General features: G+C 48.6%; 1 protein-coding gene across 1 annotated transcript; it reads right to left on the bottom strand.

The window, feature by feature from the left end:
- Positions 1-6554: 6554 nt before the first annotated feature.
- Positions 6555-7286, bottom strand: LOC120507219 (serine/threonine-protein kinase pim-1-like; the record flags this gene model as incomplete). The annotated part of the gene is made up of 2 exons (XM_039719567.1): positions 6555-7031; positions 7236-7286. Coding segments are annotated over 2 exons (528 nt in total), but the record flags the coding sequence as incomplete, so codon positions are not given.
- Positions 7287-21192: the final 13906 nt, after the last annotated feature.

Genomic DNA, 21192 nt, shown 5'->3' with positions numbered 1-21192 from the left:
AAGCAAATTGAGAAATGGCACAAAAAATTATATTTCTTTGTGGACAATATGAAAAGACTAAAACAAAGAAAGAGAACCTCCAAACTGAAACCAACAACAAGTAACAAAGATGAGATTTATTACATGTTATTTGCAGAAATCGGCCAGCAGTTTAATGTTCACATCACACCCATGCTAAGGAGAGTGGAGCAGCTTAATTCATCACTTGTTCCAATGATTAACTTGCCCAGCTGCCAGGTTCAAGAGCCCCAGAGTGCCTCAGGTTGTACAGGATCACAGAATGAAAAAGCTCCATGGAATTCAGCTGCTGCCACACTGGCCCTCTTTGCCTGTCAAACACATTCAGCTGCTCTTGCTCTGCCCTGTCAAAATCCCCTATAAAATACAAGTGAAAATCCCTCATCACCTGTGAGAAAGCACAGCTGGGTTCTGCTCAGGGCATTTCAAATTACGTGGGGTAGTTGTGACCTCCCCTTACAAAGGCAGCATTTCAGGAAAACCAAAAGTTTCTTTTCAGGGACTCACCAGACTCAGGACACCTTCCCCTAGATCAGGTTGCTCCAAGCCCCATCCAACCTGGCCCTGAACACTTCCAAGGGTGACACAGCCACAGCTTCTCTGAAGCCTGTTTTGCTCTTCCCAGGTATAAAATCATACCCAACTTAGCAGCCTCAGAGATAGATTTCTATTCAGGAGCTGCATTTTTCTGGGAAAGAAATGTGGCAAACCTTCTTTGCATCTGACTTTGCAAAATCAACACAAGCTCTTCAGAAAGGGCTGCTGCCCACTTGTCTTCTTTTTCCCCATTTGCTGGAACATTTTCATTCTGTTGTTGTTTGGAGCAGGATTTTAATCAATCTGTCTGAGGCTGCTTCAAATAGTACAGCAAGTTACTTGTGTGAGGGGTGGAAAACTGAGCTCTTGCACATCCAGTGTTTCTGTTGTTGGAAGTCTTCAATCCCACCTCTCTGCTGGGATGAAATAGGTGCTACTAATCAAATTTCTAAAGTATCATGCATCAAGCTGACACTACTTGAAGACTTAAAAATAAAGCACCAATTTAAACAAACCCCTGCCCCTTTCCATTTTCTCTGTCCCACAGTTGATGACAGAAAACAGGAGAGAATGATTGTTTTGGGAACAATGTTTTGCATTTTCCCCCCACTGCCTGCCCAGGGCTCTGCTGCCTGGAGCTGTCCCTGCCAGCAGCTGCTTCCCTGTGCCCAGGGCTGGGCCCAGCCAGTGCTGTCAGAGCCCAGACCAGCCCTGGGGGCTCAGCTCTGCCCTGCAGACCCTTTCCAGCTCTGGCACTGCCCAGGGGCAGCTCTGGCTCTGCAGGCTGTGATGGCAATGTCAAAGGAAACCCAAGTAGGCTGGAAAAGCAACCCTGATTTTGCCTGTGCTGATTTCTGTCACTGCCTAGTTAATAACCATCTGAAAAAAAAAATATTTTTCTTACCCTGAAGTGAGAGATGAAGATCTGTTTGCAATTTCCTATCCAGGCAACCCAGAGCAAGAGATAAAAATCACAGGATTTTCTCTTTTATGCAGCCCCTTCCTCGCTCTGCTTCTGATATTACCTCATTCAAAATGTTCTGCAGTTAAATGTCATTCTGAGAGCAGTCCTGAACAATGCAGCATCCTCACCACACAAGGAGAACACTTCCAATGCATCAAGCTGACACTACTTGAAGACTTAAAAATAAAGCACCAATTTAAACAAACCCCTGCCCCTTTCCATTTTCTCTGTCCCACAGTTGATGACAGAAAACAGGAGAGAATGATTGTTTTGGGAACAATGTTTTCAGGACTCTAAAAAGAATATCAAACCTGCTCTGCCACACTCTCAGCTGTTACAGCCCCAAAAAGCACTGGTTGTCTTTGCTCACAAAGTCACAATTGTGGTGGGATTTCTACCACAGCACAGGACAGCCAATTGTTGATTTTTTTCCTGGGAATAACTACAGCACTTCTGGGTAGCAAGGCAAACATGTGCCTCTTCTAATGGCCCTTGAAACTGGACATGTGAAATGAGGGAGACAAAGCCAAAGCCCAGCTGAACCTGTGATCTCTGAATGGGTCTTCACATCATTATATTTGCCCAATTATCCCATCAAAAAAAACAAAGCAAAATTGTATGTAAGGGCAATTTTAATTAAATAGCTTAAAATATATAAATTTGAATACACTTGAAATATTGACAATGTAATTTGGTTAAAATAAGGGACAATTCGGTTTTAATAATAACGCATAAGCAAAAATAACTGCCCAGGGTAATGTGGGGTACGGAATGAAGGGCTTGACCCCCGTCACCTCTCATACAAGCTTGCCAAGCCCAAATTCCCTCTTTTATATTGTATGTCATTACCATCTCCTCCCATTTTCGGTTTGTCACACTTGTATCTCCACCCCCATCATCACCTTTACCATGCACGCTCCACCATTTTTTAGGTGGTCCCCCACTCTTTGGAGGTCGTCCCTGATGAAGGCCTCTCCTCTTCCTCGATGTCATTTGATTCACCTTTTGGAATACACATGTGCAGGAAGATGGTATAATATAAGCCAAAGCTAATATAATATAAACCAATATTATGTTCCAGCATCAAAGCAATAAATCTCATATAATTAGCATTTTCATGATGTCCCACCAAATTTTCCTCTCTTCCAACTAAATTTAGTAATAGTTATCTCTTGCTTCTTCCTGTTCTGAACATATGCAGGAGAAGGGCTGGGGGGAACCCTTCCTCCTCTGTGAGAGGTTTGTGCAATCATGGCCCCAATTTCCTGCTTTAATGAGTCCCTTGAGAGGTTTGTACTGACACACAGTGGGGCCCATTAATGCTTTGAGATACTCAAGATTTTTTAAGTATTTTGAATTTTCTTTTTCACACTGTGTCTTTGAGAATTTTTTGTGCAATCCTGGCCTCCAGTTCTCTCCTCCAAGGAGTGCATGAGAAGCCTGTGTTGGGGATGGACCTCAGTGGGACTCATTCATGCCTTGAGACACTTTGGGTTTTCTTCTTTCTTGGGCTCCTGGAAAGGTTTGTGCAATCTCCTCTCAGGCCCTGAGGTTCCAGGGCTCAGGTCCAAATGTACCATGGGGCTCATTAGCATCAAGCAGGTCCTAACCAACCATGGCTCTGTTTTGATTCCCCTCTGTTCTAGTGCTGTTCATCAGGAAGTTTTCCTGCTGGAGAAATATTTCAAAGAGCTTCTAGGAAATATGTACTCCTATTTTAAAGGATATCTTTTATTACTTTTCTTATTACAAAAGAGGTGATTGCAGCATTCTGACTGACACTGATCCAGGGACTCTCCTAAGGAGCTCTGGCCTGCTCAGAGAAGCTGTGCCTTGAGCTCTGACCCAGTGTCAACAACCTTGCTCCACATTCCCCATCCCCATCCTGTCTCTCCTCACTCACTTGGGACCTGCTTTGCTTGGAGATCTGACTGCACACAGCCAAAGAGGGTTCTTGTCTTTTTAATTCTTTGAAGCAATCTAAAGCTCTTGAGTTTCTCTGTTGAAAACGTAGACCCTCCTCAAGGTTGTGCCAAGCCCAAGGTGCCACCAAGAGCACTCCAGACCTGCCTTGGGCCAGCTGTGAGGATGGATCATCATGCCAACCTGCACCGGACAGGTTCCCATCTCCTCATTTTGTCAACTGCTCTTTTAACAACCCCTTCACGCATTCAACAAGTCCTGCAGCTTGAGGATAGTCTGGCACATGAAAAACCCTGCAGTCTTAATCACGATGCTTTTCACAGTAACAGACAAAGCACTCTACATCACAGTATCAGCAAACCTTGTAAAAAGAGACAAGCAGTCTTAATCACTGTATTTTTTACAGTAACAGACAAAGCATTCCGCATCACAGTATAAACAAATCCTATAAAAAATGCCAATTTCATCCTTTCCTCCTTTATTCATTACACACAATTCACAAAGTTTACCACTGACATTTGGGTCCTGGCCAGTTCTTTTCTCTAGGGTATTTAGTGTTACAGTGAGCAGCCAAAGCGGACAAATTATTGCCAGCCTTATTTCACATTATCAATTTTTAATTATACAGATATAAATATAGATTATTGTGTTATATTATATATAATTATTATTATTTTATCACTTGCACAAACAAACCTGAGCTCAAGATTGAAACATTCTTCTGTCACTCCATGTGGGAGTGTTCCAACAACAGTTTTTCCTTCAGTTGGTGCTGTTTCCAATGTGTTGTTAACAAAATTCACCCTTGTCTTCCCAAAAACACAAGTTCTTTTCCTTTTTCCACATGCAATTTTTGGATACATTTTAAGACATCCAGGGGTTCATCCTCTTTTAACCAACTGCCCCACTCCTCACATGGTGCCCTCTGCTGGGCTCTGCCTGAGCAGCTCAGCCAGCAGGAAGGGAGCTGCTCCACATGGGAACCAGGAGCTAAGGACACTCTTTTATTTACAGAATGTTTTCTGTTATGAGGAAAAAAAAAAGAAAGGAAAAAGAAAATGAGCAGCTCAGCCAGCAGGAAGGGAGCTGCTCCACACGGGAACCAGGAGCTAAGGACACTCTTTTTTTACAGCATGTTTTCTGTTATAAGGAAAAAAAAATTGGTAAAATGATAAAGATAAAAACAAAACCCAAGTGTGCAGTGAAAAATCTTTTGTGACTTTGTATTAAGAGACAAATGATCTTTTGAAGAAGAAAACTCAGTTATTTTTTTCATACATTACTTTGTGAATGTGCTGATGGCATGGATCCATCTTACTGACCTCAGCAGCCTTTTTAAATGGTTTCTGGGCAATGTTTCCAACATTGTTATTTTAAATTGTGGTTGAAGCAATGGGAAATTGCTTTGTGCCCTTCCAGCTCCAAGCAGGACTGGAAATCTAACCTCTGTCAAACCCCAAACCCTTCAGAAGATGCCCTTCCTTCTCACCCTGTGAATGAGCTGCACATTCCCTTAGAAACTGTCAGGGGTTTCTTAAAGACACAAAGTCCCACTTACAGATTTTTCCTCTGGTTTGGGAGTGCAGAAAGGCAATTCTCCATCCATCAGCTCCAGACTGCACTGCCTCAGGGACACAGCCCACTTGCCAGCTTTGGCCCACTTGTGGCACCTCTAGAGGAAGAAAAAGCCAAAAAGGAATGAAGAGTGTCGCCACGTTTGGCCCACTCATGGCACCTCTAGAGGAGGAAGAAAGTGCAACTGCACAACTCCAGCCAATGAAGAAGGAAGAATGGGACAGACCAAACATCCTGTGGAGAGTGTGGGTCCTTGCCCATTGGATGTGTGTCCCCAGCTGCAATCTCTCACTCGTGGCACCTCTAGAGGAGGAAGAAAAAGCCAAAAAAGAATGAAGAATATGACAGATGAAACATCCTTTGGAGATCCAGGCGTTCAGCTGGGACTGTGGAGAGGTTGCGTTCTTGCCAATTGGATGTGTGTCCCCAGCTGCAATCTCTTGCCTTGCAGGAGATTCCAAGAATGGGACAGACCAAACATCCTGTGGAGAGTGTGGGTCCTTGCCCATTGGATGTGTGTCCCCAGCTGCAATCTCTGGGCCTGCAGGAGAGTCTCACTCACCTGCCAAAGCAGAAAGCTCAGGCGCTGTGCTCGGAACGGGCTCGTCTGATGCAAAGCTGTCAGAGCAATGTGAGGGCAGAGCCAGCCCAGCTGTGCCCAGGGCTGAGACCAGCAGAGCCCCGGCAGAGCCCAGAGCAGCCTCAGCACCCGCAGAGCCTGGCTGCAAGGAGAGAAAGCAGAAACTGCCCGTCAGCTGAAGGCTCCTGTCCCCCTGTCCCAATGCCCGCAATGCCCAGGCCATGCTGGCTGTGCCCAGAGCTGTGCCCAGAGCTGTGCCCAGAGCTGCCCATCAGTGCTGCCTTTGGGAGCAGGGCAGGAGGGCTGGACATGTGCCCAGCCTGCAGCCAGCCATGGCACATCCAGCCCTCAGCAGCTGCCCAGAGCCAAAAAGCAGCTGGGCAGCCGAATGAAGAATTCATTGCATCCCCCCCAGCAAAGGGGGGAACCTTTGGTGCCAGCCAGGGTTCCTGTGGAACACAGACAGAGCTCAGCAGGGGGATGCTGCTGCTCCCAGAGCCTGGCCCCAGCATGCCTGGGCATGTGGGGGCTGGTCCAGCAGCACACAGGGTGACCACTGCCCTCTCACCATCACCTGGGACTTGTGTACAAACTCAGGGCTGGAAAAGAAGACACTGGTGCTGGAAGAGGGCAGCAGAAACCCTTGGAAGGCCCAACCATGATACACAAAGGAAAAACCCACCCACTGGTGGAGAAAACCCACTCTCCTCTCTTCCTGCATGGGCCCCCAAAAAATGTTAATAAGCCAAGGCAAACAAGGGGAGTGGAGCAGTCCAAGCCCCTCCTCCCCTGCACACCAAACCATCCAGGGCATGGGTTCAGACCCCCCCTCTCCGCTACCCACATGGGGGTTTTTGTCGGGCTGGCTGCACCAGCTCCAGCCACAGCCCAGGCCACAGTGGGTACTGAAGGCTGTCAGCAGGGCTGGGAGCTGGTCCCCCTCACACCCCACCCAAATCAACTTGGCTTCAGCATTAATCCCATCCCAGCTGCAGTAGGGGGAAGCGCCAGTGCTACACCCAGGCTGGGCCATGAGATGCCCAGGAGCATCCCCTGCGAGGGCTCACCTGCAAACTGGGTGTAGGCTGTGTCTTGGAGGAAGGCGCCACAGCCAAAGTCGATCAGTTTCAGCTGCCCGCTGGCCAGGTCGAGCACGATGTTCTCGGGCTTGATGTCCCTGTGCAGGACCCCGCAGCTGGTGCAGTGCCGCACGGCCTCCAGCACCTGGCGGAACAGCCCCCGCGCCTCCTCCTCCGGCAGGAACCTCCGCTCCACCAGGAAATCCGAGAGCTCTTGGCACCGCTCCGGATGCTCCAGCACCATCAAGAAGCTGTCGGGGAGCTCAAGCCACTCCAGGAGCTGAATGACACCAGCACAGCCACAGGACACCTTGGCCAGCAGCACGATCTCCAGGGGCGCGCTGGTGCCGTCGGGCTGCGGGAGGAGCGCGATGCCGTCAGTGGAGCTGAGGCCGTGCCAGGGCTCTGGGACCCCTCAGCCAGCCCGGGATGCTCTGCATGCCCTGCTCAGCCCACGCCCGCTCTCCCCACAGGGCTCCTGGCGGCTCCCACCATGCCAGGCCCCGGCTCCTCGCCGCCCGGCACGGCCCGGCTTCTGCCGCTGGCCCCGCTCACTCACCAGCTCGCCCCAGTGCCGGATGCGATCCCGCGGCACGCGTTTGATGGCCACCTATGAGCAAGGGAGAGCAGCGGGCTGAGCTCAACGCCCGTCCCGCCGCACCCCGACCTTCTCTTCCTTGCCCTAGGGGCCGGGGGCGGGCCGGGGGCATGGCCCAGCCCGGCACGGGGAGAGGGAGGCGGGGAGAGGAGAGGGACGTTGGGGAACGGACACCGATGGAAGGGTGTCCGACAGCGGGAAAGGGAGAGAAAGAGAGAGAAAGAGTGCTGTAGACTCTCTGCTTTTGCTGTTGCCGCCGCCGCTGCCGCCGCGGCAACTGAATCCCCGGGGCCGTTTGTCCGCATGTCCGTTCCCCGCTCGAGCCCCACGGGCGAGCCCCGCGCGCCCCGGGACAGCCCCTTGGTCTGTCCACACACGGGAACTTGGCAGTGTCGAGCCCACATGCAGAGCCCTGACTCCTGCACGCCGGCAGAGGAATCCCCTCAATCGCTGCTGTGCATTGTCCTTGCTGCGGGTCAAACACTGTCGGGGCACATTCCCTTGGTGTAGGATTCCTACCTGACCCAAGCACTGCACTTACATCTGCAGTGTTGCTTTCCAGTAAAAACAGGGGAAGGAAAACTGTTGTGTGGCTCATGGTATTTTAGAGTGTCTAAAACATGACACTCTAAAGTGTCATGTTTTAGACAGATAAGTCACCAATCTTAGAGGTGAGGTGCATTTGGAATGAATGGGATGGATAAGTAGTGCAACATGGAAAAGGGCAGACTAGAAATAAATAAAGTTTGCCAACTGCATCCATGGGAAAAGGGTGTGAAAGAACATGGTCTGAAAATGCTAGCAGAGGATGTGAAGATGTTCTGATGATATTGCTGACAGGCTAAGCTACGTGAGCAAGATATGTTTAAGAAATGCTCTTTGTTTTATGCACAGTGCTTTGTTAACCAATCAGATACTTTCCCGTGTCGCTTGAACCCTGGATAACCATATAAATGTACCCTGAACTTAACAATAAATGAGCATTAATCATACTTCTATGAAGATTTGATCTTTGACTCCGAAGGCTCCTCTCCTTTTTCCATTACCCCTACTCTCTCTTTCATGACTTCCCTGAAGAAAAGTGGAAAAAAACCAGTTTATTTAACAAGTAAGGTACTCACAAGCATGAAAAATGAATAATATTAAATAAAACCTCTCACAGCTCTGAAGAGATGACCAATTCAAAAAGTCCTTTTTGTGGGTTGTAGTTGTCTCACTCAGTCTCTTATGAGTCCCTCTGGCACTGGAATGGAACATCCCAGACCTCAGTGGGCCACAGGTATGAGCTGCCGGTGTTTTTCTGGGTTTTCAGTCCAGAGCAGGTTTAAACAGTTGCAAAAAAAAAGGAAAGTCACTGCCCAAGGAACTTCTCTGCCTAAGTCAGCTAAAAACCAAATTGCTAGACCTGGGCTGTGAAGGCACTGGGAAATTTCCAAATCTGGGCACTGGCGGTCCCAGCAAACACCAGATCTGGATGGTGCTGGAGCCAGAACCTGGAAATTTCCAAATTCTGGCTTTCTGTGCCAGCAAATCACTGGACTTGGGCTGTGCTGGCACCAGGAAGTTTTCAGATCTGGGTGCTGGCGCTGCCAGCAAACACCAGATCTGGGTTGTGTTGTTGCCAGTGAAAGAAATCTTCCAGATTTGGGCTCTCCTGGCACCGGGAAATTTCCAAATCTGGGTACTGGTGCAGCAAACACAAGATGTGGGTGGTGCCAGACCCAGTAGCAGGAAAATGCCGGGTTTTGGATTTCTGTGCCAGCAAATTGCTGCACTTGGGCTGTGCCAGAATAGGGAAATTTCCAGATCTGGGCACTGGCAGTGCCAGCAAACACCCCATTTCAGACTCCAGGCTCCAAGAAGGATTGGCTCTGGACCCCTTCCTCTTTTCCTTCCTTCTTTCCTTCCTTCCTTCCTGGGGTCCTGCTGCCAGCAAACACTAGATTGGGCGGTGCTGGCAATGGGAAATTGCTAGGTTTTAGCTTTATTTGCCAGCAAATTGCTGGACATGGGCGGTGCCGGAACAGGGGAATTTCCAGATCTGGGCACTGGTGGTGCCAGCAAACACCAGTGAAACCTTCTGGTCCTGGTCCGGACCATTGACCAGTGGTTTCCCAGAGAACCAGCTCTGGTGACCTTACAGACAGAGACTGCTTTCATCTGGTTGTCTGGAAACAGAACTTTAATGAAGGCAACAACAACAACAAAGAGGATGGCGTGCACAGCAAAGAGAGGGAACCAGAAAAAAGCCTGGGTGCAGGGTCTAGCAGGGATATTTATCCATTTATATATGGGGAGGGGTGTCTTGGTTTGGAAAGACAGGTGTCTGCTAAGGAAGGCAGGAGCCTTCCCTGAACTGGACACTCTAAACCCCCTCCCTCTGAATTGTTATAAATTTGAAAATTAGTGGGGGGCTCTCAGGCAAAGATATGGGAGCAGGAATAACAGTTCTTTTATGAGGGAAGAAAGAAAAATAAACAATGCAGTAAATCAAAACAACACTGACAGAGTCAGAATACAACCTGGCACCCACCGGGTCACGCTGTTGGTAGTACTCCAGTTGGAATGGTGGCTGCAGTCCTCCTGGAGTAGCAGGTGTGGTTCTGTTGGAGCAGGGATGCTGTAGAAAAGGGTGTAGTCTTCCTCTGAAGATGCTGTGGAAGAGGCAGCTGTTGCTCTGGGAATCCAGGGGCAATGCTGTTCTGGTGTCCCAAGATGTCAGGTTCTATCCACTTGGGAATGCTTGGCTCCTCCCTCTGGGCAGAGCATGTCACAGTGGGATGCTGTAATTCTTCTCAGTCATGCAGTGCCATTCAATGGCCCTTGCACAGCAGGTGTCTCCCTGGAGGGAGGACTGGTTGTGGAAGAGATAAGGAAAACTGCCCACTTAACAGAAGAGAACTGCCATAGCTCTAACAGATGGTGAACAGAATACATATTGCTTGGGCATCTAGGACAAGGGGTTAAGGCGGGATCTTAGGGAAGGATCCAAGAGGAAGGAACGATTAGGATTACAAATTTTGCAGTAAAAAGTAACCAATGGTAACAAGGAGAACTCAGAACTTTCTAGTAACATTCTGCATAACTGAACAAGAGTATTATGGCCAAGAGCTGCTGCTCACCCTAACTAAAGAAGGTTTTCCCATGGCCTTAAGCCGAGGTCTCCTTCTTCTTTTAATCCAACCCAAACAGACCAGATGTGGGTTGTGCCAGGTTTTAGCTTTCTTTGCCAGAAAATTGCTGCTTTTGGGTTGTGCCAGCACTGGGAAATTGCCAGATGTGGGCACTGGCAGTGCAGCGCACACCAGATCTTGGCAGGGAAAGTGCCGGAACCAGGAAATTGCCAAATGTTAACTTTCTGTGCCAGCACATTGCTGGAATTATGCTGTGCGGGCATCTGAAATATTCCAGATCTGAGCACTGGCGGTGTCATCAAACATGAAATCAGGTTGGTGTAAGCACCAGGTATTTGCCTGGTTTTGGCTTTCTTTGCCAGCAAATTGCTGGACTTGGGCTGTGCTGACTCCGGGAAATTGCTGGATCTGGGCTCTGGCAGTGCCAGCAAACAACAGGTCTGGGTGGTGTCGGCACCAGGTATTTGATGGGTTTTGGATTTCTGTGCCAGCAAATTGCTGCACTTGGGCTCTGCCAGCACCAGAAAATTTCCAGATCTGGGCAATGGCAGTGCTGGGAAACTCCAGGTCTGGGCAGTGATAGAGCCGGCAACAGAAAATTGCCAGATTTTGTCTTTCTTTGCCAGCAAATTGCTGCACTTTTGCTGCACCGGAACTGGGCAATTTCTGGATCTGGGAACTGGCAGTTCTGGGAAACACCCGATCTGGGCAGTGACAGTCCTGGTGTCAGGAAATTGCTGGGTTTTGGTTTTTATTTTCCAAAAAATTGCTGCACTTGGACTCTGCTGGAACCAGGAAATGTCCAGATCTGGGCACAGGCAGTGACAGGAAACACCAGATCTGGGTGGTGCCAGTGCCAGTAGCGGGAAGTTGCCAGGCTTTGGCTTTTTTTTGCCAGAATATTGCTGCATTTGGGTTGTGCCAGCACTGGGAAATTGCCAGATCTGGGCACTGGCGGTGCCAGCTAACAGCAGATCTAGGTGTTGCCGGTGCTGGCACCAGAAAATTGCCAGGTTTTGTCTTTCTGTGCCAGCAAACTGCTGGAATTGGGCTGTACTACCACCGGGAAACTCCTGGATTTGAGCACCGTCGGTTCCAGCAAACACCAGATCTGGGTGGTGCTGGCAACAGGTATTTGCAAGGTTTTGGCTTTCTTTGCCAGAAAATAACTAGAGTTGGGATGTGCTGGCATCGGGAAATTCCTGCATCTGGGCACTGGCAGTGCCAGCAAACACCAGATCTTGGCATTGCCAGTGACAGTAGCAGGAAATTGCCAGATTTTGGCTTTCTTTACCAGAAAACTACTGGACTTGGCTCTGCTGGAACAGGGAAATTTCCAGATCTGAGCACTTGTGATGACAGCAAACACCAAGTCTAGGCGCCTGTGTTGGCATCAGAAAATTGCTGATCTTGTTTTTTTCTGCCAGCAAATTGCTGGACTTGGGCTGTGCCAGCACTGGGAGATTTCTGGACCTGGCCACTTGCACAGCAATTACCAGATCTGGGTGGTGCTGGTGCCACCACTGTGAAGCATCCGGGTTTTGGCTTTCTTTGCCAGAAAATTGCTGCTTTTGGGTTGTGCCAGCACTGGGAAATTGCCAAATGTTAACTTTCTGTGCCAGCAGATTGCTGGAATTATGCTGTGCAGGCATCTGAAAAATTCCAGATGTGGATACTGGTGGTGTCAGCAAACATGAGGTCGGGTTGGTGTAGGCACCGGGTATTTGCCTGGTTTTGGCTTTCTTTGCCAGCAAATTGCTGGACTTGGGCTGTGCTGACACTGGGAAATTGCCGGATCTGGGCACTGGAAGTTCCGGGAAAAAACAGATCTGGGCAGTGACAGAGCTGGCAATGGAAAATTGCCAGATTTGTCTTTCTGTGCCAGCAAATTGCTGCACTTGGGCTGTGGTGGCACCGGGAAAGTGCCAGCTCTGGGCATGGGTGGTGCCATCAAACACCAGGTCTTGGCAATGACTGTCTTGGTGCCAGGAAATTGCTGGGTTTTGTCTTCTTTTTCCAAAAGATTGCTGCACTTGGGCTGTGCTAGAACTGGGAAACGTCCAGATCTGGGAACTGGCAGTGCCAGCAAACACCACATTTCAGCAAGGACTGGATCTGAATCCCTCCCTCCCTCCTTCAATGAGGTGCCCTCACCCTCCCAAAATCCCTGCCACTTCACCTCAGGGCTCCACAAATTTGCCACACTCCACCACACCCTGCTCCATCCCATCCCATCCCATCCCATCCCATCCCATCCCATCCCATCCCATCCCATCCCATCCCATCCCATCCCTCTTGGGCAGGAAGCCCCATCCCACCAGGCCTTGGGTGCTTCCAGGGGTTCAGGAGCAGCCGCAGCTTCTGGGGCCAACCTGTGCCAGGGTCTGACCTCCCTCCCAGGGACCAATTCCATCCTCACATCCCATCTCACCCTGTCCTCGGGTAGCGCCAAGCCATTCCCTGTGTCCTGTCCCTGCAGGCTCTTGGCACCAGTCTCTCTTGGCCAGCAATTTCTGCTCCTCCCTGCTGTGGGGCAGAAGCTGCAAGTTGATTTTCTCCCCGTGGCACCGGCCCTGAGCCAGGGCCAGCACCTTTCCCCGCAGCTCTGTGGCTGCTGCCTCGCTTCCACCCAGCCCAGCAGGCCGAGCTCACAGCTCCCTGTGCCTGCGGCTCCTCCCGAGGGGCAGCCCGGGGGCAGCTCCCACCTCTGCCCCGAGAGAGCACACACAGCACCCGAGGGAACGCCTGGGACTGGGCCAGGACAGCTCCAGGCTGCAGATCAGCAAAAGCTTCTTCCCCTACAGGGAGCTCTGCCACTGGCCAGGCTCCCCAGGGAATGCTCACGGCCCCGAGGCTGCTGAGCTCCAGGAGCCTTTGGACACTGCTCCCAGGGATGCCCAGACTGCCATTGTTGGGCTGTCTGTGCAGAGCCAGGGGCTGCACTCCATGATTGCTCTGGCTCTCCCTCCCAGCTCAGCCCCTTCTGCAATTCTCAGCCTTGGCCTCAGCCCTTGTGTCCTCACAGGCACGGCTAAAGCTCATGGGGCCACGCCAGCAGGAAGGAAGCCCCAGGGTTCCCCTGTCTGTGACACCCCAGTGGTGGCAGCCCCAACCTTCTGTCCCTGGAGACGCTCCAAGGGAAGGGTCCAGCAGCCACTGCCCAGCCCGGCCTGGGCTGCTGTGGATTCCTCTGCACACAGCTCAGGGAAAGTCCCCCTGGCCACCTGCACAGGGCCACAGACAAGTGTCAGACACAGTTACAGAGCTCTGCCCAGAGCTGACAGGGAGAGTTCATTAAAATAAAAAACAGCACCCACAAAAAGACAACTCTGCCCCCAGCAGAGCTGCTGCCTCCTTCCCTAGTTCCACCTGCACACACACAGGACCTGAAACTGCAAGCAATGAGCATTCCTCGGGCACACCTGCAGCAGAAGCAGCTTGAGGACAGCCTTGCAGCAGGACTCTTCTCATCCCAGTGAAAAAGGCCCCTTGGCAGGCAGCTTGAGGGCCCTTGGAAAGGGCAAGGGCCAGAGCCTCAGCCCACAGGGGAGAAAAGGGCTCTGAACTGCCTGCCCCTGGCACATAAACCCTTCTCCCAGGCTGCTTCCCACACAGGATTCTTCCCGGGTACTGCACAAAGCTGAGAGTTGGCTCTGGCTTCTCCATGTTCTGTGTCCTAAAGCTGCCTGGGAGAAGACATTTAGGGTCAGCTCCTGTGCCCCAATCCCTCCGGGCGCAGGACACAGCTTTGGGAAGGGCTTTGTGTGCCGAGGCTTGGCTGCAGCCAAGGAAAGCTCCTGGCTCAGGGTCACCTTTGCTGCTCAGCCAGAGCCCCCAAGTGCTCCAGGGGCAGGAAATTGCCACATCTGGGATGCACCAGTGCTGGCAAACGCCAGGCCTGCAGGTGCTGGCAATTTGCTGGATCTGGAGTCCTGGCACCAGCAAATGACCAGATCTGGGCAGTGTCTGTGCTGGCAATGGGATATGGCCAGATTTTGCCTTTCTGTGCTGGGAAATTGCTGCAGTTGGGGTGTGCTGGCACCAGGAAATTGCCCAATCTGGGAACTGGCGGTGCCAGCAAGCACCACATTTCAGGCTCCAGGTGCTGGGAAGGACTGAATCAGGCCTCCCTCCTTCAATGAGGTGCCCTCACCCTCCCAAAATCCCTGCCACTTCACCTCAGCCCTCCACACCTTGGCGCCTTTACCTCATCCTTCCCAATTTCCCTGTAACCTCCCACAAGACACTTCCACGACTCAAAAATGCTACAAGCAGCACAAGCCTCCCAAAAATGTCTCCTGCTGTCCCTCCCTCTAGTGCCCCACTCCAAAAGCCCAAACCACTCTATCCCCCTCTTCCAATCCCCACCCCTCCCAAATTTCATACCATCCCCACAGTGCCATCCCCACCCTATACCACCCCACCCCAGCACAGCCCAGAACACCACACCAATCCCCAACCAACACTCCCCACCTCGCCCCATCCCATCCCATCCCATCCCATCCCATCCCATCCCATCCCATCCCATCCCATCCCATCCCTCTTGGGAAGGAAGCCCCATCCCACCAGGCCTTAGACGCTTCTAGGTGTGGGAATCCTTAAAATCTGAGGGTTTTGGGAAAGCTGCAAAAGGCAGGCCTCAGCAACATCAGAACTGCAGTTAGAGCTAAGCAGTAGCCATAAGATTTGCCTGCAGAAAAGTTATGTGAGATGTAGAATGTAGGGACAAATGGAACAATGATCTATTTATTAGCACTTGGCTAGAATAACTCCCAAAGCTACAGAAAAGAATGTCTCGCAAGATGTTAGGAAGTTCTAGGCTTAATAATGGAGCTCTGTGCATTGTATTTTAATGCTTACAAGCAGGTATTGTACTTGAAACAAGCAAGCGAGTTGCAACATTGAGTTCTTTGTTCTTTGCTGAGGACGTGAGCTGCTGGCATCTTCCCATTGTCATAACCATGTAATGAGAGTGATGCTGGAAAATAAACAGCTTGAGACGCGTTCCTCAGCAGTCCCGTCCTGTTCATGATTTGTACATAGACTCCCAGCCAGCAATAAATGGTGCCCCGTGTGAGGACTTATAGGTTAGAGGAATATAAAAAATATAAAAGAAGACGGTGGACAGTGCTATTGCCAGAGGCCCAGGCTGTTAAAAGGAGCAATGGATCACCCCCTTCATCATCTGTAGCTGATATCCTTGTAAGTAGTAAATAGCCACTTTAGGGGCCCCTGGGCAATGAGATGGAACCATTTATCTAAAGCAGAATGGGATGTTTTTTGCCAGCTTGAGACAATTTTACGGGATAACCACTGATTTGTAAACCGCAAAAGAAAGCAGAAGAGAAGAACATTAAGTGCTTTGGGTGCAGTAGGATTAGACATGTTCAGAGTCAGGTCGCTTAGCAACAATGAAAAAGTTTTGTTCCATCTGCAAAAAAGATAACCACAGTACTAAAGAATGTCATTTCCAGGGAAATGCTTTTCGGAGAGCATCCCCCTGCACGACAACACAAGCTCGAAGAAATGCATGGATAGCTCAGCCCCCAGTGAAGGAGGAGGAGGAGGATTATACTCACTCAGATCAGCCACTTCTGGAAGCGCGGGAGTGGACTTGGAAACCACAGCAGACATTACCATCACAGACTCTGCTGTACACCTGATAGATACTCATGTAAAAAGACCCTTGAAGAATGGACTTAGTGCTTTTCTGTTAGGGATGTCATCTGCTAGCAAAAAGGCACTGGATATAATTCCTGAGGTTATTGATGCAGACTCTCAAGGCATTATTAAAGTCATGGTTAAGACATTTTACCCCCTGTATCTATCCCCAAAAGTTCACTAATTGCTCAACCTGTTCCTTTGAAGTCTTGTGTCCCCTGTACAAGCTTCAAGGAGTGAGGAACAAGAAGTTTTGGCTCCACAGCTAAACCAGAAGTATATTAAGCTATGGACATCACAAGAGGTAAACCAGACAAACAGGTAACCTTGACACATCCTAATGGTGATTCAATTACTAAGACACTCATAATTAACAGTGGAGCAGATGTAACCATCATTTCAAATGCAATATGGCCTAAAAATTGGGCATTGATAAGTCCTACCTTAGGTATTGAAGGAATTAGAGAAACTCAGGCAACTCAGTTAAGCAGAGAAGTGATTACTTTCACTTTCCCAGATGGAGTGTATCTACAAGGCCCTATATCATACAAACTCCCAGCAATTTATTAAGTCTCCTTGAAAGAAATCTATTAAGCCAGCTAAAAGCAACCATTGTTACACAGCCAATCCTCAAAATTAGCTAGACCACTAATACACCTGTGTGAATTGATCAGTGGCCACTGTCAAAAGAAAAGCTGCTAATAATCCAACAATTAGTGCAAAAACAGCTTAAAGCAAGACACATAAAGCCATCTACTAGCCCTTGGAACACCACAGTTTTGCCACCCCAAAAAAGAATGAGAAATGGAGATTGCTACATGATTTATGAACCATTAATGCAGTAATGGTAAGTATGAGTACCTTGCAACCTGGTCTTTCATCTCCTACTGTGATACCTGAGGCATAAAATCTATTAATCATTGATCTCTGTTTTTTCACTGTTCCCCAGCATCCAGATAATACTAGTCATTTTGCATTCTCTGTTCCATCTCTCAATAAGACAGAACCCTACGAAAAGTATAAATAGGATTATTTGCCCCAGAAGATGCGTAACTTGCCTACAATGTGTCAAATTTATGTAGCTTGAGCACTAGAGCCTGCTCAGCAACAATTTCGGGAATATATCATCTATCCCTGTTGTGAGTGCCTGTCCAAAATTCCCCTCATTCTTTGCCTCACGACCATCATGAAAGCCAAGACCACTGAGGAAAAAGATCCTGTTCTAGGATCCTGATCCTGTTTGGATTGTCGTCCACCAAGCCAAGCCAATGTTTCCACAGGTATGTTTGCTACCCCATGGGATGCTGCACTCGATGAATAAGGAAAGGGACACTGTGCCCTTTGACACCTGCATCACTTAGCAACGCTGATTCTGGAACTTCTCCAACCTCCTGACTTGGCTGGACTTTCTCTCTGGAATGACCTTCACGCTGGTCACCACAAAAAGACCCTTCCCTTCATCCTACATCAACCACTGTGACAGATGGACTGAGATAAGAGAAGTCTTTCTCCCCCAAGGACTGAGACATGCCACCCCTATATGGAAAAGGATCCCCTTCTTCCCTAAAAGACTGAGATGAAATCCCTACTGCAGAGGGAGGGAAGGTGTGTGTGTGGTAAAGGCCAGGTGACCAGAGCAAGTTTGCAAGTGACCACTGGACTGAGAAGACAATGGCTCTCGCCCACTGCTGAGATCATGGACTATTGTATCTGTTCTCCCCCCTTTGCAATTTTCAATAATAAAAACCCCTGGGTTAGCTAGGGGCTTTTGAGATCTCCCATGATGTGCATGAGACAGGCTGCGTCGATTGGACTTCAAAGGACCCCATCATCCCACATCTGGTAGCTATAACCTTCTTTCCTTTTTCCCTCTCTCTCTTTATTTTTTTTCCCTATTCTTTCCCTTTTCTTCATTCCCCTTCTCCCTAATGCATTTTGCTGTGGTCATTCAATAAAGGTACATTTGTTTTGGTTTTTACTGCAAAACCCCCTTGTCATGTCAGTTTTTGCACCTGAGGTCAGTGAAAAGAACCTCCATGAATCTCATCCTTAGGCCAGATCATGTCAACTCTATGGATGATATCTTAGTGGCTGGGAAACAATTGGACTTGTAACTGTTTTAAAAACCATGACAGCTTTGCTAGAGGAAAAAGGATTAAAAATTACCCTGATAAAGTGCAACATTCTGCTCCTTAGAAATATCTCAGGTGGCAGATCGATCAATTTGAAAATGTGGTCAATGTGAAACCACAGAAACTCACCATCACCACTGAAATTAAAACTGTACATGATGTCCAGAAATTAATGGGGGATATGCAATAGATTAGAACTATTTGTGGGATAACTAACGAAGAAATTGAGCCATTAATACAGTTATTAAGTACTTTGTCTCAGGCAGATGAACGTCAGACCCTAAATAAGAGACAACAGCAGGCCTTGGATCACATAGCCACAAAGGTTGCTACAGCACATGCACATCGCATGATCAAAGGTGTTGCACTTCAACTGATGATCATCAATCAGAGCAAAGAGGGTGACCATTATGCCAAACATCCTTTTGCCTTAATTTGTCAGTAGATAAATCTCGAGCTAATCCCTTAGTTACTTTGGAATAAGTATTTTTACCTGTAAAACAGTCTAGAACTATTACCACTCGACTGGAACTTTTTACTCATTTGATTATGAAAGGCAGAGGGAGAATATTAGAAAGCTGGAGACATGAACCATATGCAATTGTAATACCGTTGGTTAACTGGTATCTTGAATGGGGAATCGGGCATTCTGTTCCTTTACAGATAGCTTTGGCTGATTATTATAGTAAAATTCACAATACCTATTCACGACACCGAGTGTTATCTTTATTAGAGCATCAGCGTCTGGAAGACAAACCCTAGAGATCTGACTGGCCAGTATCTAGGCTAATAGAGTTTACAGGTGCAAGGAAAAGGTCAAAAAAGGCTGCCTGCAGGTGGCAGCAAGATAAAGTAGGGAAAAAGCATGCCATTTTAAAAGAAGTAAAAGATACATTGCAGACATTAGAATGAAAAGCTGTTATTTAGGCTTTTGAAAATTAGAACAATGAAGCCATTAACATTGTTTCTGATTCACTTTATGTAGTTAACTGTATCCAACGCCTTGAAAAAGCAGTACTTAAGGAGGTGAGTAATAAACATCTGTGTTCCCTTTTAAGCTGATTCCTTAAAAACTTAAATCAACAACAGCAAGAATACTTTATTGCTCATGTTCGTAGTCATCAAACTCTCCCCAGTCTGTCTGAAGGTAATGCTCGAGTTGATTAGTTGGTAACCACTGTCTGGCCAATGCCAGCCTCTGATAAATTTCAGCAAGCTAAAAATTCCCTTTTTTCATCAATCTGCAAAAATGTTAGTTAAACAATTTAGTCTTCCCCTTACTGATGCTACTGGTATAGTGCAATTCTATCCTGATTGTCAATGAGATAGCATTAGTTTAAGCTCTGGTGTCAACCCTAAGAGTACTCAACCTGTGCAATTATGGCAAATGGATGTAACTCATGTAGCAGAATTTGGTCAGAAAAAGTTTGTACATGTTTGCATTGGTACCTGCTCTTGTGTTGTATAAGATACTCCCTTAACAGGTGAGACAGCACATCATGTTCAAAACCATTTGTACAATTGCTTTGCCCTATTAGGTGTCCCCTTAGCAATTAACACTGACAATGGTCCAGCCTACTGTTCCCTACAATTCAAGTGTTTCTGTAATTTATAAAGTATCCAACATGACACTAGTATTCCTCACAATCCTACTGGTCAGGCAGTTATTGAGCGTGCTCATCAGACATTTAAGGGCATGCTGCAAAAACAAAAAGGGGGAACCACAGGGTTATCCCCTGAAGAAAAAACAGCTAAAGCCATCTTTGTGCTAATTACCTTAGAACAACAGGAGATAGGGATGATCCACCTATTCTTGTGCATCGGAAAAAGCGATTATGGGAAGTAGAAGGAAGACCACAAGATGGGGACCAAGCCATGCGGTATCCACCATTTTGTGACTTGAGGGAAGGGAGCAGGGGAGAAAGGGATTATGGGGAGAAGAACCACAAAATGAAGGCAAAGCTATTTGACATTCTCCATTCTGAGACTCTGGGTGAGGTGAGGAATCTGGGAGATGATCTACAGGTTTTACTACAGGTAAAAGGGGTGAGGTATTAGGGTCTAGGGAAGGAGCACTGACAGGGTGATCAGTCCTGCCAGAGCCAGGGGGGAACCGGGGGAGATGTGGGCAGCAAGGGAGACCCACAATGTGGGGGCAGCTGTGCACTTGCTGCAGGTGGTTTGCTCCCCTCAGCTCACTCGGTTTGGGATGCTGGGGGTCAGAACAAGGGGGACTGGAGCAAGGCTTTCAGGAGGAACTGGGGAATATTTATTTGGATTTTCTTTCACTTTCTTTTCCATTACTAATGTGATAGCTTTCAATTTTATAAAGAGAGGACAAAAATTACTTTTTGATTTACCATCTGTCATTGCCTCTTCTCCAAGTTTCATTCTGATCTTATCCCAAAATCTTAGTGCTTTTACTTCATTAAGGGCTGTAGTTGGAAAATGAAAGAAAATCCACTTAACAAATCTCTTAACTTTTCCCTTAGATAAACAAAACTCTCCTCCCACCAAGGAATTCCCAACTTGGTTATAAACTTCCTTCTCCCTAGCAGACAGCCTCGCACCCACTCTACCCTAGTTGGGTCCGTCCCGGCCACTAGAATACTCAGACCGAGGCTATTTGCTAGGTTCTTTTCCACCCACCTCCGAGGTAAAACGAAATCTAAAGGAAAAACACCCGAGAATCACCGGCGGTGGCGGGGTTGGACGTTGCGCACTACGCCTCCCCTCATCCCCGAGAGTCACCCCCACCCAACTTCAGGGCACCCCAGTCGGGTCCGTCCCGGCCACCGCAATACTCACGAAACCCAAGATTCTTGGCAGCGAGAATCTCGGAGGTGGTCCTCGATCCAGGGGAAAGCTCCTCTCCCGCCTGGAACGGAGAGGGTTGGCTTCCCCGGGAGCTGCAGCAAGCAGAGTGCGCAAAATCACCAGCGGCGCTTGACGGACCACGAATTTCACTGGGCAGGGGCGGCCGTGCACCCT

Source organism: Passer montanus, unplaced genomic scaffold (assembly GCF_014805655.1).
Source record: "Passer montanus isolate IOZ18808 unplaced genomic scaffold, ASM1480565v1 scaffold417, whole genome shotgun sequence".
Classification (NCBI taxonomy): Eukaryota; Metazoa; Chordata; class Aves; order Passeriformes; family Passeridae; genus Passer; species Passer montanus.
Note: the sequence above shows the minus strand (reverse complement) of the source record. Positions and strands in the feature narration are given on the sequence as shown.